Below are 14,544 nucleotides of genomic sequence, written 5' to 3'. Positions count from 1 at the left end.
GTTTGTTTAAGGGTCTGTGCTGTTTGTTTAAGGGTCTGTGCTGTTTGGAAGTAAAACACTTTTGTGCTTTTGGACTGTTGTTTCAGGTAACTAGATCGTTTCACACTATTTCATGATGTGCTTAATTTGGCAATCCTAACAGCCTTGGCTGGGTTTTGATTCAAAACACAGTCTTTGTAGCTGCAGTGGATGTTGCTAACAGGTAAGGTTCAGTTAACTGCACTGCAGCGCTAGCTGTCGCTTTCAATTCACTTTATCAGTTCCTCACCACCGAGCATCCACAAGGCAGGGGCTTCACACAGCCCCTAGAATCACACCACTGTTCCCTTACAGTTCTTGCCCCTCTGTTAACTGCAAGCTCAGCAGAGGCTGGGAGGTGGGGCTGCCTCAGCCTTTCATCCAGCTACAGCAGAGTTAATAACAAGCAGGACGTGTGTGAATAAATAAAGGAGTCCTGGACTGTTTACTTAGCTTTTTATTTGTACAGAGAGACATAGCAGGGAGCGATGAATGAATGCAAACAGGAACACTGCTCCAGAGAAGAGGAGTTGCAGCTCCATTCTCCTCCACCCGTGAACAGCACATGACTACAGGCAGAGCTCTACCACAACTGAAGGACTGAGGGGAAAAACAACAGTGATAAAGGACTCTGCAACCAAGAAAGCAAAAGATCAGAAAGAAATATTAGTTAGCTTGCTCCCTCACTCATGTTTCACTTTGATTAGAAATGAGATCTGGCCTAGGCTGGCCTCATTTAGTAACGTAACAGCAGCAAAGAAAATCCCCAGTTCCAAGAGGAGCCAGTGAGACTAACAGCAGAAAACATCAGATGCTGCGCAAGGTTTTAGAGAGTTGGTCACACATTTGCTCTGGAAGTAAAGTTTTAAAATACTGAAATAAATTACTAGCCCAAACCCCCTACGTTAAATATCAAAGTAATACTTCATAAGCAAAATCCAGTTACTACTCATAGCAGTGCAAAACAAAATAGCAGCATCCATACGCAAGTGTGATTTCAGTGTAAACACTTGAATTTGTTGCCAGAAATGCATAGAACGGATCCGTGCAGCCTAAGCACGAAGTGCTTCCAGAGGGCTGGAGCCCAGCAGCCTCATGCTCCAGCCCCACTCGCTGCGGACACCGGGGGCTCCCCATCCACCAGCCAGCACCCACCCAGGAGTGCATCTCCCACGGGGGGCGAGGGCTGTGGAGCCGTGGGCTCACCCCAGCTGCTGCAGGGCTGCTCGTGGCTAGGACAGGCCTGGTGTGATCAGCCGGGCCGGCCTCTGCCCGTGTCTCAGTGCTGCTGCCCGGGGGTGAGCGCGTTCCCACCCCACGCAGCCACCGGCGCTCGCTCGGCTTTGGTCCTCGAGCCTTCTGGAAGGCACCGAGGCCCTTCCAGAGCAGCCTTCGAGCAAGGAGCCGAGTTCACCGGACAAAAAGACCTGATGCGGTGTGAGCCGATGGCCGGGCAGCTGTGCCGAGCGGTGCCCCCCAGGGCAGTGACCGCAGCGGGCACGGGGAGCCCGGTGACAGTGGCACGGGGCACCCATCCCTCGCCGGACACCCTCTGGAGACGCGGGCGCTCCACCACTGGTTCCACCGCTTGTGCTGAAGCCGAGGGCGTGAATCCCGGAGCCAGGCGGGGCCGCACACACGACGCCGTGGCCGCTACCGCCTGCGGACGGGCTTGTAGACGCAGACGGCCACGAGGACGATGGTGAGCAGCAGCGCGCTGAGGATGCTGCCCAGCAGCACTGCGAGGGAGGCGACAGGTTACGCCCCGCGCCCCCCCCCCCCCCCCAACACCCCGCTCGCTCCGGTTTTCCCTTGTATCGCCTTATTTCCCCCCACCGCCCTTTAATTTCGTTATTTCTCCGCCTCCCGCCCGCTCCTTACCCAGGTTCTGCTTCTGCAGCACGGCGTACGGCCGGCTGCGCTCCGCCGGGGCCAGGGCCGCCAGCACGGCCAGCGCCCAGCCCCGCAGCGCCGACAGCGGCATCCTGAGACCCCCGGCCCGGCCCGGCCCGGCTCGACGCGGACCCGAACGGAACGGAACGGCCCGGAACGGCCCCGCCTTTGTGCGCCCGCCCGGCACGGCACGGCCCGGCCCCGCCTCTTCCTGCCGGGGGGGGACCGGAGCGGGGCGGGACAGGGCCGTGCCCCAGCCCCGGGCCCCCCCCCCCCCCCCCCCCGGGCCGCGGCCCCCCCCCCCCCAGCCCCGTGCCCCCCCCCCGTTTGTCCCCCGCCTTATTCCTACCCGTTCCCCCGGTTGTCCTCAGCCCCGTGTGCTCCCGTCCCGTGCCCCCCGCTCCCGTGCGCCCCCAGCCCCGTTTGTCCCCAACCCCCTGTGCCCCCCTCTCCCCTTACGCCCCCAGCTCTTGGCCGCAGTCCCTGGGGGCTCCTTCTCCCTGCCTGGGTCGGACACGGGCACCAGAAGCCTCCGAAGGGTGCCCAGAGCAGCGGGGGCTGAGGCCTGGGGGCTGGTGGCCAGGGCAGAGCCAGGCGGCCCCACCGGTACCACTGCTGTTAACCCACGGCGTGTGGTGGGGTCCTGGGGTGCTGCAGGGAGCCTGGGGTCCCAGCGAGGGGGCTGACCGAGGGGTCCAAGCAAGGGGTCTCACTGAGGGATCTGACCGGGAGCAGGTGCATTGTCAGCCATGAGCAGCGCTGCACCACAGGAAGCCGCGGTTTACCCCCAAAATGGAGGTTGGGGAAGGAACGGACCCCACGGACCCCAAAACCACGCAGCCTCGCTCACAGCCGGGGCTTTCTTTTCTCTTTGGAAGGGGACAGACACAACGGGCAGCAGCGGAGCGCCCGCCACGCTGCGCTAGCTCCAGAGGTCATACAGCCGGGGGCAGGCACGGGGCCGGTTTGCTGCGAGGACGGCGACGGCGGCTTCTCTTCTGTCTGCCCGGCCGCTTTGTTGCACGGAGCTGGAGCCGAGGAGCAGCCTCTGTGTCCCCTGCTCGTGCCACCAGGTTATGGGACCGGTGACATGCGCACCGCCTCGGCCTGGGCGTCTCGTGTCGTCTTCTCCGGCCGAACGCAGACGGCGAGGCGCTGCAGGGTGAAAGTGGGCAGAGAAAAGGGCACGGGTTTCCTTCCCGCAGCAGGACCTCCTGCCCTGCACAGCGGGAGCCGGTGCTCCCCATTTTTGCTCCCTGCCTGCCCCCCACGGCCCCAGGCTGGGGGTGTCCCACAAATGGGTGGAGGGGTGACAGCTGGGGACAGTGTCCTGCCTCCAGGGCCACGCTGATGTAGCTCTGACCTGCTTGAGAGACCCCGGCGTCCAGACCAGCTTGTACACCATGTAGACGGGGATGCAGACGAAGGAGGACGCTCCTACGAGGTGCCCCACCGAGGTGCTCCACGCCGGGTACTGGTAGCCAAAGAGCACCAGGGGAGGCTGCTCCAGCAGGGAGCTGACAACGATGAACTGCAAGAGCCGAAGAGAGCCCGTTTGGGAGCAATGCTGGGGGCTGGAGCAGGGCTGGACGTCCCACAGCACCTGAGCAGCCCTGGCAGAGCCCCGACCCCAGCACAAGCACCGGGGCCGGGCACCCTCCGTCCAACAAACCCTGCTGGGATGGCAGCCATCAGGGGCTGCACGTCCCCGTGCTGAAATGGAGCCATTTGCTGTCTGCTCCGACTGCAATAGTTTCCCCTTAATAACCTAGGCAAAGCACTTAGAGCCGTAATTAATCCCTGCAAAGCCTCTCCTCCTGCAGATCTGGCGAGATCAGACCCCTCTGCGCCTCGCCGGCGGCAGCCTTTGAAGCGTGGGGACTGGCGTTTCAACGGGGACGAATCCGGCCGGGTGCTGCGATGCTGTCAGCATGGCCATGCCCGGGTGGGATCTGCGGACCGGGCTGCCAGCAGTCGCCTTTTTCATGAGGATGAAGAAGGGCTACATTCAGCATCCGTGGGAGCACCCAGCTGCTGACTCTGAGCTTTGCCCAGGAGCAAAGCAGCAGAATGGGCTGGAAAATGTACTTTTAGCTCCTTTTTTTTTTTTTTTTTTTAAGCTGAACCCACTGCAGGCAGCCTGATGTCTCACCCGCAGTGCCACGGCCGGAGCAGCAGCACGAGGAGAGCATCTCCCTCACCGGGAGCACGAGGGGAGGTGGCAGCTCAGCATCACGCTCGGGCCACGGGTACTCACCGCCAGCAAGGCCGGGCTGATGGCAGCCCAGCACACCTTCCAGAACAGCCCCGGGGCGAAGCCCAGCATGGCTTTCACGTCGTGGGAGAACCTCTGGATCCCTGCCGGAGGACGGAGCCGTCTCTGGGCAAGGCGGCTGCAGCGAGGGGGCCCAGAGCCCAGCACGGTGCTCAGCCCCATCGCAGCCTCGCCAGGAGCCGCACGCCTGCCCCCGAGCCCCCCGGCATCCACTCGGGTGCGTAAGGCAAAGCACCCACGCGGTGCTTGTGGGTTTCCAGGTGGTACGAAGCAGGATCTCACCATAAAACCAGGACACGGCTATTGTTTCCAGCAGCACCACCGCCAGGATCGAGCAGCCGGCGCCAAACTCCTCCAGCAGCTTCACCACGTAGGCGCCGCCCTGCAGCAGCACCGGGGGTGGGAGCTCGCCCAAAATGCGCAGCCGTGGGCACGTCCCCGAGCTCGCTTACAGGGACAAATCTGGCTGAGGGAAAAGCAAACGGCCCCCAGCCTGCCCCAAGTTGTACTCACGTAGGTGAGGGTGCTCAGGGAGCCCAGGAAGCAGACTGTGATGAGCCCGAGGACAAAGAGCTCCCTGCGCTTGGCCAGGACCTGGGGGTACTCGTCCATCACGGCCGTGATCACTGCCTCCAGGCCCCCAAACTGCCCAGGAAACATTGGGGTGAGGTGGGGGAATGAGACACAGCGAACCTGCTCCCCCTGCCACCGCCGGTGCGCCTACCGTGCTGTCCAGCCCCAGCGTTATCATCATCAGGAAGAAGATGACGGCGAAGAAGGTGGAGCCCACCATGTTGGCGATGGCTTCAGGGTAGGTGATGAAGAGCAGGCTGGGACCTAGGAGAGGAGATGGGTTTGCTTTGCCATTCTCCCAGCTGCTCCGGCACAGCCCTAGGAGCTGGTAGCGGTGGGAACGGATGTGGGGGAGATGCCCCAAAGCACCTCGCTGCCCTCCATGCCCAGCCCCAGCACCCCCAGGTGCTCAGGGACCCCCAGTCCCAGCGGGCACACGGAGCCCTGGGCACTGAGGAGTTGGGCGGGATGGAGCACTAGAGCTGGAGGAGGCAAACCTTTGTCTCTGGCTACGTCCTCCACCTCCACGTCCCTCATCTCGGCCATGTAGCCCAGCACGGTGAAGATGACGAAGCCCGAGAGGAAGCTGGTGAGGCAGTTCACCGCGCTGGTGACGAGCGCGTCCCTGGAAGGCAGAAAGCAGGGAGACGTCCCGCGGCACGACCCTCCTGCAACGCCGCCGGGCCCCCCTCCCGGCCCCGCACGCCCAAACTGTCAGTGAAATGGGCAGAAATGCTCTGCCCGGGGCTGGGGGCTCTGCTGGGCCGTGCTGGGGAGCCCCATGCCCGTGCCGCATCCCGCAGCGGGTGCTCACCGGTAGCAGTTGTTGTGGAAGTGGTTGTAACTGGCCAGAGCCAGAAGGACACCGAATCCGGGGCCCAAGGAGAAGAAAATCTGCGCAGCAGCATCCACCCAGACCTGGCAGGAGAACCAACGGGAGGGCTGGAGGCCAGGCAGGGGCCCCACGGCCCCGCGTTACACCCACCCCACAGCGCAGGGACGGGCCCCATAAGGGTCTGTGGCTCCTTCCCCTGCCCCGTCCCCGAGGGTGCCCAGGTCAGAGGCAGCAAGATTTCCCCCGGGGCCTGTGCAGCAGCAGGATGAGGCAGCAGCACCGGTGGTTCCCCAGCCCCCATGGGGGGATGAAGCCAGGGGAGCCCCCGAGCCCCCCATGCCCAGTCCAGGCAGCTTCGGTGCCAGCAGCACATCCCTGATTATCTTTAATGAGAATTTTCAAGTGCTGCCTGGTAATTACCCACAGGAAGCCTATTGTCGAGCTGGGAGAGAACACGGGCACGAACAAACGGCAGCGGCAATGAGATGGGTGATTCACTCAGAGATTTACATTTCCAAGAGCCTGTCCAGGGCACCTCACCCCTGTGAGAGCAGCGGGCAGGAGGGGGGCTGCGTGCATCGCGTCCCCCCGCACTCACCGCCGTGCTCAGGAGCTTGCCCCAGTCCGGGCGCAGGTAGAAGAGCACCCCTCTCCAGGCGCCGGGCAGCGTGGCCCCGCGGACCAGCAGGACGAGGAGGACGAGGTAGGGCAGCGTGGCCGTCACCCACACCACCTGCAGCGGAGGTGGCCGTCAGCCCGCCAGCACCCGCACCGCCTGCACCGGGCACTGCCCCGAAGGCCATGCCCCGAATTTAGGCAGCCGGGTGAGCTGCCGGGCACAGAGGGGATGCTGCTGGCCCCAGTGAGCCCAGGGCTGGGCAGCGCCGGCGCGGAGCCCTCTCACCTTGCCGGAGGTTTTCACTCCTTTCCACAGGCTGAAGTAGACGATGGTGAAGATGAGGAAGAGGCAGAGGAGCAGCTGCCAGCGGATCCCCCCCACATCGTACAGACCGCCGGACTTCTGGAGCTCCAGGACCTTCCTCCTGTGGCCGGGCAGGGTCTCAGGCCGGCAGCGGGCAGGCAGCCCCAAAGACCCCTCTGCCCCGGAGCAGGGGTCATGAGCACCCCAGGAGCATCCTCACACGATGGCCACTGGCGGTAGCACACCTGCTCCTGGGCACCCTGCTCCTGGACCCCACGCAGCAGAGCCGAGTGCCTCCAAGGGGATGTGCCCTAGCTCAAACCCCATCACCTGTGCCTGGGCACTTACGTATAAAACTCCTCGGCGGGGGACCTGGAGAAGTTGGTCCAGGTCACGTTGCTCCTCCCGAAGTAGTTGGTGCAGTTGGGGGTGTTCCAGGGGTTGTCGCAGCTCGCCCAGGGCAGGGTGCCCGAGAAGGACGAGTAGAAGTAGTAGAGAGCCCAGGCGATGATGGTGTTGTAGTAGAAGGAGACGTAGAGCCCAATGATGCAGATGGCAAAGCCGATGCCTGGGGAGAGAAGGGGACGGGCTCCCGCTGCCTGGGCCCAGCCGCTCCCTGTGCCCAGGCTGGCCCCACACCGTCTGCGTGACCACCTCTCACCTTTGAAGATGGGGCAGATCCGCTTCCAGATGGGGATGGCGCCCGTCCTGTGGAACTGCCCCAGGGCCAGCTCCATGTAGAAGAGGGGCACCCCTCCGAAAACAGCCATCAGCGTGTAGGGGATGAGGAAGGCGCCTGCGGGGCGAGGAGCAGAGCGGGGTGACCGCCGCGGCCCCGCGCCAGTTGGCGAGTGTTTGGGGACATGTCACGGGGGGTCCTGGGTGCGTGGCTCGGACACGCGCCTCTCGGGGGCTCTGCAAGCCCCCCCGGGACGCCCCACAGAGAGCAGCTCGTGGGTGGGAGCGGGGACGCGCAGATCACCCCATGGTGCTGTGAGCAGCACGAGCCAGCGGGGCGCAGGGGATGGGGGCAGGGGATGGGGCCCCACGCACCTCTCGGGTCTCAAAGAGTTTGGGAGAAATCCTGCTGAATATGTAATTGTCACCCCGAGATACAAGTAATTAACGCTGTGATCTGCATTGTTCATACCAACGCCATCTATACCGGGGCTGCGCTTGACTTTTAGGAGCTGGAGCTGCGCTTGTCAGCAGAGCCCAGCCGGGATTAGTTAATTGAACCCCCGCGGCTGCTCTCTCCTTACGGGGGGGGGGACGGGGCTGCGGCACCTCCGCAGCCAGAGCCCAGATCTCCAGGAGTGCCAGACTCTGCTGGGCGTGCTGCTTGACCCTCACCTTCCTGCGTGCTTGGGGAAGGCATCTCGCCAGCCACACCGGTGAGAAGTGGCTGAAGTTTTCCCCCAGCCCCAGAGGAGCAAATCTCAAATAACTGTGCTTCCACGGGGCGCCTGCCATCCATGCTGTAGCCTTGAGTGTGGTACTAATTATCTCCTCCTGGTTTTCCCAGGCGCCAGAGGATGCTCCCCGAGTGCCGACTTTGGCAACGAAATCCGCTGTGCTTTTGCAAATAGCACAAAATTTTCATTCCTCCTTTATAATTTCTATGCAAGGGGAAATTAGTGTTGTTCTAGTCTGTTTAAAGCAGACTTAGCGTATTTCCAGTCTGTTTAAACCAATTTATTTGTCACTTACTCGATGTTTTTCCTGCATGGAACTTCTGGACCTAAACTTTCCGGGCTGCGTGCTTACAAAACCAGGGCTCACCCCAGGGTCCAGCACAGCTCGGGCAGGGATGTCGGCAGGATTATTTTAAAACACCAGCCACCAGAAGGGTTGCTCGCACCAGATCACGATCGGATCAGCAAGTGCATGAGCCTCCCGCCCCAAATTTACAGCTTCATCGGCTTGGACCAGGTGGCTTTGCTCTCGCTGCCCCTGGTGCTGTTAGGTGTGCGGCGCCCGCGGCTGTCCCACAGCAGGGAGCTGACACCGCTGAGCCCACCGGGACGGGTGCCAATGACATCGGGAGAGGGGTGAGTGGGAGAGGGATTGGAAGGGAGGAAGACACAGAGCAGGCAGGAGACAGATGCGAGGAGAAGTTGGGTTGGTCTCTGAGCTGCCCTCTCCAAAGAGGAGCAGCTGGAGATGAACAAAGAAAAGGAACAGCGAGTTTTCAGCACCCAAAAGAGGACAGACAGGTTTCTTTTTCCCCAAAACCAGGTGTAAGCAACCCCAGCAGCATCCTTACCCCCTCCGTTCTGGTAGCAGATGTAAGGGAACCGCCACACGTTGCCCAGATCGACGGCAAATCCAACGACCGAGAGGAAGAAATCCATTTTTTTGCTCCACTTGTCCCGGGGGTGCATTGGGGGCGCGGGGCTGGCCCCAGGACCCCCGTCCTGCCCAGGGGGGCCGGCAGGCGTCGGGCAGGGCTGCTCCCCCATGCTGCCGCCCCGGCGAGCCCTGCAGGACTCGGGCTGAGCAACTTGGGGAAGGGAAGGATTTTTCCGTGGCTGATGACAGATCCGAGGAGGGGAGGGTCAGGCTGCCTGCGCGTCCCCACCTCCAGCTGGAAACCCACAGCACCGAGAGCGCCGGGAGAGAAACCTGTCCTTTGATCAGAGGCAGGAGGGGTGGAGGGAGCGCGTCCCCCTGTGGGGCTGCAGCGTGGGGACCGACCCCAGCGCACCCGTCCCCATCCCCTCTGCTCCCAAACTCTGCACCCAGGGGAGCACGCTTGGCCGTGTGGCAGGCTCAGTGACATGGTGACGGTGTTTGCACACAGACGTGGTGTTAAGCTAGACGTGGTGGCTCGGTTCTGTGCCCTTTTCTCTTGATGACGAGTTATTTCTTCGTCCCTGGTGCATTCTGTGATTATTGCAGCTCTGCGAACGGTGGCAGCGGCCCACGCAGGGATGCAGTTTGTGCTCGCAGGGGCAGGTGCGGGGCACGAGCTCCCGTGGGCCAGGGGTGTCTCTGTGTCAGCTCCGAGCCGCCGCTTCCAGCCGTCCCCATCGCTCCGGGGACATGCCTTGTCTGCGTGTGGCACCGGGGTGTGAGCGGCTGCGATCGATCCACCTGAAAGTGAAATAACTTCTGCAGCTCAGGTACTCTCAGGGAGGGGACAGCGGGGTACCAAAAGCTCTTGTGCTCTTCTGGTTTGCAGCTTAACAGCAAATTTCATCGCAAATGGAACTTGTACCCGTGAGCTTACAGCCCAGCACCCTGCCCTGGCCACAGCACGGGGCCGCTGCTCGTGGAGCCCTTTCACGGGGCTCTGGGTGCTGCCAGGGCCCCCGTGCTCCAGCACCGGCTTTTCCAGGCACCCCTCATCTGTAATTAAAAGAAACTTCAAAAGAGATCAAAACGGGAAGCGTGGCTCGTAGGGGCACGGTGGCGGGTTGCTGTGACGACGTGACGCCAGCCGCCCGCCGCAGGAGACCCCTGGGCACTGTTAATGCTGCGGGCGCGTGCACGGGGACCCGCTACAAATGTCCAGGGTAAAACAAACAAAAACAAACTTTTTGCTTTCTGTTTTGTTTTATTTTGACAAGTCTGGCCCTGGCTGCTCTGGCTGTTGGAGTGGAGCAGCTTGGGGTGCTGCTGCTCACCCCGGTGCTCCTGGAGGCTTTTCCTTGGCAGGTTCGATGTCCAGGCTGCGGTGGCACAGCTCTGCCAGGGGACACCACCCTCCAGCTCCCCTGAGCGTGAGGGAAGGGGAGGTTTTCTCTCCTAGCCATCCACCCCCTTGGCCCCCAGAGGACAGCCGAGCCGTGATGCCCCCTGTAGTGGGTTTTTGATCCGCTGCTGCTGCCAGGGGTTGGGCTGGAGGTGGCAGGTTGGTCCCCCACGCTGGTGGGATGGAGCAGAGGTTTCGGGGAGGTTTCGGGGTGCTGAGCCTCCCCTCCAGGAGCCCACGAGCACGTGGCGCTGCAAGGCTCCGTCGGAGGCTCCTGTGTCTGAGGCTCAGCACGCAGGTGAGGGTCAGATAATCCCCCGGGGGCTTATGCAGGATTTGTGTCACTCCTCGGCTGTGGCAAAGCTGCGAATTTCAACAGCAGTCCCTATAATGCGGGTGTGGAAATTAAATCCATCAGAAATTAAAGCCAGGGCTGTGCATTCCTGGCAGGGTACTGCAGGTGGCTGGCAGAGCAGCTTTTGTGCCTTCCCAAGGGATGAAGGTGAGAAATCGCCTTTGCTGTCGGAGCAGTGTGCTGGGGAAGCACGGTTTAATCCCGCTGGGTTGAGGACAATCTTCAGGGCATAAGTGACAGCAGAGAGACAGCTGGTGCCATAGCAACTGAATAATTAAAAAATTATTATTTTTTTTTTTTTAAAAAAAAAAGGGTGTTTTTTTTCTGCAGCTGACCCTTCTGTTCTCCAGGTAGTTTCAGCACAAGGCCTCAGCTTACCGCAGCACAAACCAGCATCACTTTCCTAACATTCCTGTGCCTCGGCAGCCCCCATCCCTGCCAGATCCCCCCTGCTCCGGGCACAACGAACCATGAACACTCCCAGCACCCCTCTCCCAGCTCCCCTGGTCCCCACCTGCCCCCGGCGGCACCCCATCGCCCACCCGTGCAGCCCACCGATGCGGCTGCCTCCCCTCCGGCGTCGGGGCCAGGCTGCTGCTGTCAAGTCAATGAGGAGCGAGCTTTGAGAGCTCAATTGCCTTCAGAGGCCGAGAGCTGGAAACCCACTGCACGTGTTCAGGGCTGCTGGAAATGGGAGCAGGGCAGAGGGAGAGGAGTCTTTGGAGGGGGGGGTCCATGGGACCGCCGGGTGTCCCCGCTCTGCGACCCGCGCGCTCCCCGGTGCGCTCACTGCCATGTTTTCTTCTTGTTTTCTTTACACAAAGCACAAATTGCTTTAGATTTCAAATGTACGGTTTAAATTTAGTTCGAATCAGATTTAACTTTGAATTTCCATCGAGTCGGATGATGTTTCTAAACAGTGTGATTATCTGATTATCAGGTTGCTTTTATCCTACCTGCTCATCTGTGCAACGAAATGCAGAGAAGTGAACTGTGGTCTTAAAACAACTCTCCTGTTCAAGCCGCACAGGCAGCAGTGGGAAGTTTAATTTAATTAGCATGATACTCAGAGATGTGACTTAATCACATTAAGTATACATCAATGTGCTCTCAGTTAAGCTCTCCAGACTTCAGAAAACAGGGGCCGCTTGCATCCCACCCATCTTTAATCCAGTGAGAAGCAGCATTTTCCAGGGAAAAGAAGCCAGCAGGAATTACAGAGATCTGGTCTCTGTGCTGGTTTTGGTGGATTTCTCCCCAAAAGAGGTAATAAAACAATAATAGCTGCCACCCCCTGCACGGCATCAATGTTCTGGGGGAGGAAGAAGCCAGAGTTTCTGATGAGCCGAGGTGCAGAGGAGAGCAGCCACTTGCATAACGTGTGCGTGGCTGTGCATGGCACGTGTGCAGATGTGATTCTGCCTTTCACCTCCTCCAGGACCCGAAGTCACGTTAAGTTAGTCCCCCTCTTTATCATGGAATAACTTCCTGGGAGCAGGATGCCCCATGGCAGTGCCACCAGATGACGGGCTGAGCATTGCTGTACTTGGTACGTGGTCCCACAGAAGTGCCAGCATCCATCCATGTGAGCTGCTCTGCGCCTTCCCCAAAGACGGCATTTCTCCGGTGACACAAATTTGTCTGCAGCGCACAGTGGGCAGAGACGGGTCCTCTCTGGGCTGCTTCAGCATGCGAGGGGCGCAGCACACCCAGGGTTAGTTCTCCTGGAGCGCTGCAGAGAGATTGACAGGACTGAAGACTGCAAGAACCAGCACGGTTCATTAGCAGGAACCGAGATGATCTTCTTGCTCCTCTGGGCTTCTCTCCGCCAGCGCTCTCTCGCACTGGGCAGGCTGCGTGGTCAAGTCAAGCTCATGAGCTTGAGAAGCCCTGCACAGATCAGAGCCGTGCGAGGCGCTCAGCGTGACACAGCCGTGCTGTGTCCTGGCTCCTCGGGACCTGGCACATTTTCCATGTGGGCACCGGGCGTTTGTGCAGAGCCGTGGCTCTACTCTGCCCCGGCTACAGCTCAGGGTCACGGGCGCAGATAGGCTGTCTCTGCCCTGGGTGATTTCATTCTCTGTTGATATCCGATGGCACTCCTACATAGTGTTTTATGAGGCTGTGATGCCTTCATAATGATTGTTTATTAGCCTGTCTTAATTGCCTGTCCAGCACTGTAGGACCTGTGGTCATAAATAAATGACAGGCAGGGTGGCAGAGCAGCAAAGCTAGGCACGAGCTGCACGGGCTTGTGCTGAACACGACCCGTGCTCCTTCCCGGACACCACCGGGCAGCCCACCTGCTCCCAGCCCGCTCACACAGCCCCCGGTGCTGGAGGTCGCTTGGTAAAACAGATGCGATGGTTCCGTCTTGTGACACCGCGTGGCCGGGGCTGGCTGCCCTAGGGGTCTGCAGCGAGCGGCCGTGGGGAGCAGAGCTGGGGCTGGGCGGACAAACCAGGCCTCACAGCCCTGGTGTGGTGGGTCGGGTCCTGCGCTACTTGCAGGAGCTCCCGGGCTGAGAGCAGCACTCTGAGGGTGCTGGTAAAAAACAGGGATCAGTAACAGGAGTCCCCATCCCAGCCCCTTCTTCCTGGGATCCCCCTGCACCCGCAGCCACCCCTCAGCAGCCCAGGCCCTGCTGCTGCAGCTCAGTCACATCTGCACCGTCACCACCTTTATTAACAGGACATTTAGCAAGCAGATAAACAGTGAAAAGCAAATAACAGACAAGGAAATAGGTTTCCTCCGCAGCCAGTATCGCACATTCTCCTGATGCCTGCGCAAAAGGCAAACTGCAGGCGGGGATGAATTCGGAGCTACCCTGCGCCCAGGGCTGCCTTCTTCTCCCCGCAGGACCGTGCCCTGATGCAGAAGGGGCTGGAGCCCCTTGGGATGGGGGGGTCCTGCTGCCGGCAGGGCCATGGGGCATCTGCGGGTACAGCACCCGAATCCAGCCCCTTGCCAAGCGCAGGGACCGAGGCCCGGCTGGGGACGTGTCGCTGGCGGCGGCCGCGTGCCTGCGTGCAGCGGGGCCGGGCGCAGCTGCCCTGGCGCTAATGTGGTTTGTAGTTATTGGAAACTGGACTGCTAAGGAACCAGGATCCTGTTTCTATGGAAATGTCCTGGAACATCAAATGAGGGAACAGAAAAACAGAAAAATATGTTAATGAGAGCTGCGAGGCAGGGCTTTCTCTGAAGTGTTTGTGATTTGGATACCAGGCATCTCTGGGTCTCCTGTGAATAGGTCTTTTCAGCTCATTATCACCTTCCCGGTGCAGAAAAGCCAACAGGAGCGTGATGGGTTGGCTCAGCTCTGCATGGCTGCGCCGGGGAAAGACTTTGTCACTTGGTACCGGCGGGCACCTTCCAGCGGACCCGCACGCCTGTGAAGCACGGGAGGTGACCCAGAGGGCTGCCTGTCCCCATGTCACCCAGCCTCGTGGGCTGCCAGCCCCAGGGGCACATCAGCCCTGGGTCCTGGGGGTGATGTTTGGGGGGTTCCCTGCTGGGGGGTACCCAGTGATGGTGAACTCCTGGTAGCTGCAGGCATGGGGACTGGCTGGGGTCAGCCCTCTGAGGGGATGAGCCTGGTTGTGGCCCCAGTGAGGGGCTGGGGATGGTTTGGGGTCACCCCACTGAGGGGATGAGCCTGGTTGTGGCCCCATGTGAGGGGCTGGGAACAGTTTGGGGTCACCCCACTAAGGGAATGAGCCCGGTTGTGGCACCATCTGAGGGGCTGGGGACGGTTTGGGGTCACCCCACTGTGAGGGGATTGTCCCGGTTGTGGTTCCTGCTGAGGGGCTGGGGACAGTTTGGGGTCACCCCACTGAGGGGATGAGCCCGGTTGTGTCCCTGCTGAGGGGACCAGGGCCCGGTGGCGCCGCACCTGAGGGACCGGGGGCCGCCCCACTGAGCGCCCGGTGCCCGGTGCCCGGTGCCGCTCGCGGATTGGCGGCGGCGGCGGCGGCCC

At 61.0% G+C, this 14,544-nt stretch overlaps 1 protein-coding gene and 1 long non-coding RNA gene across 3 annotated transcripts in view; both read right to left on the bottom strand.

The window, feature by feature from the left end:
- Positions 1–2,095, bottom strand: part of LOC118174697 — a 16,034-nt gene extending 13,939 nt beyond the window's left edge. The window contains exons 1-2 of one of the 2 annotated variants that reach the window (XR_004754744.1): positions 1,900–2,095; positions 1,550–1,757 (exon numbers count right to left, since the gene is read on the bottom strand). This is a non-coding gene — a long non-coding RNA (uncharacterized LOC118174697). Of the gene's footprint in view, positions 1–457; positions 1,758–1,899 lie in introns of those variants that run through there. The other variant, XR_004754743.1, reaches the window with a different exon arrangement.
- Positions 2,096–2,400: 305 nt separating this feature from the next.
- On the bottom strand, positions 2,401–9,109 carry LOC118174661 (sodium-dependent serotonin transporter-like). The gene is made up of 12 exons (XM_035340126.1): positions 8,783–9,109; positions 7,178–7,312; positions 6,865–7,084; positions 6,499–6,637; positions 6,193–6,327; positions 5,574–5,677; positions 5,257–5,384; positions 4,911–5,023; positions 4,700–4,831; positions 4,469–4,568; positions 4,169–4,269; positions 2,401–3,442 (listed from the first exon to the last, which is right to left on the bottom strand). The coding sequence occupies exons 1-12, from the start codon at positions 8,976–8,978 to the stop codon at positions 2,834–2,836; spliced, it is 2,112 nt and encodes a 703-aa protein (XP_035196017.1). The 5' UTR covers positions 8,979–9,109; the 3' UTR covers positions 2,401–2,833.
- Positions 9,110–14,544: the final 5,435 nt, after the last annotated feature.

The sequence above is a fragment of the Oxyura jamaicensis genome, chromosome 15 (assembly GCF_011077185.1).
Source record: "Oxyura jamaicensis isolate SHBP4307 breed ruddy duck chromosome 15, BPBGC_Ojam_1.0, whole genome shotgun sequence".
NCBI classification, from domain to species: domain Eukaryota; kingdom Metazoa; phylum Chordata; class Aves; order Anseriformes; family Anatidae; genus Oxyura; species Oxyura jamaicensis.
This window is presented reverse-complemented; position numbering and strand designations above follow the sequence as displayed.

What these genes read in the sequence shown, in the direction of transcription:
- LOC118174661 (XM_035340126.1), bottom strand. Translation starts at nt 8,978, where the DNA reads ATGGGGGAGCAGCCCTGCCCGACGCCTGCCGGCCCCCCTGGGCAGGAC. An exon ending in CCCGCCGAGGAGTTTTATAC is followed by an intron (nt 6,638 to 6,864) that starts GTAAGTGCCCAG and finishes GCCCGGCCACAG; the next exon opens with GAGGAAGGTCCTGGAGCTCC. An exon ending in CCCTGAGCACCCTCACCTAC is followed by an intron (nt 4,569 to 4,699) that starts GTGAGTACAACT and finishes GTGCTGCTGCAG; the next exon opens with GGCGGCGCCTACGTGGTGAA.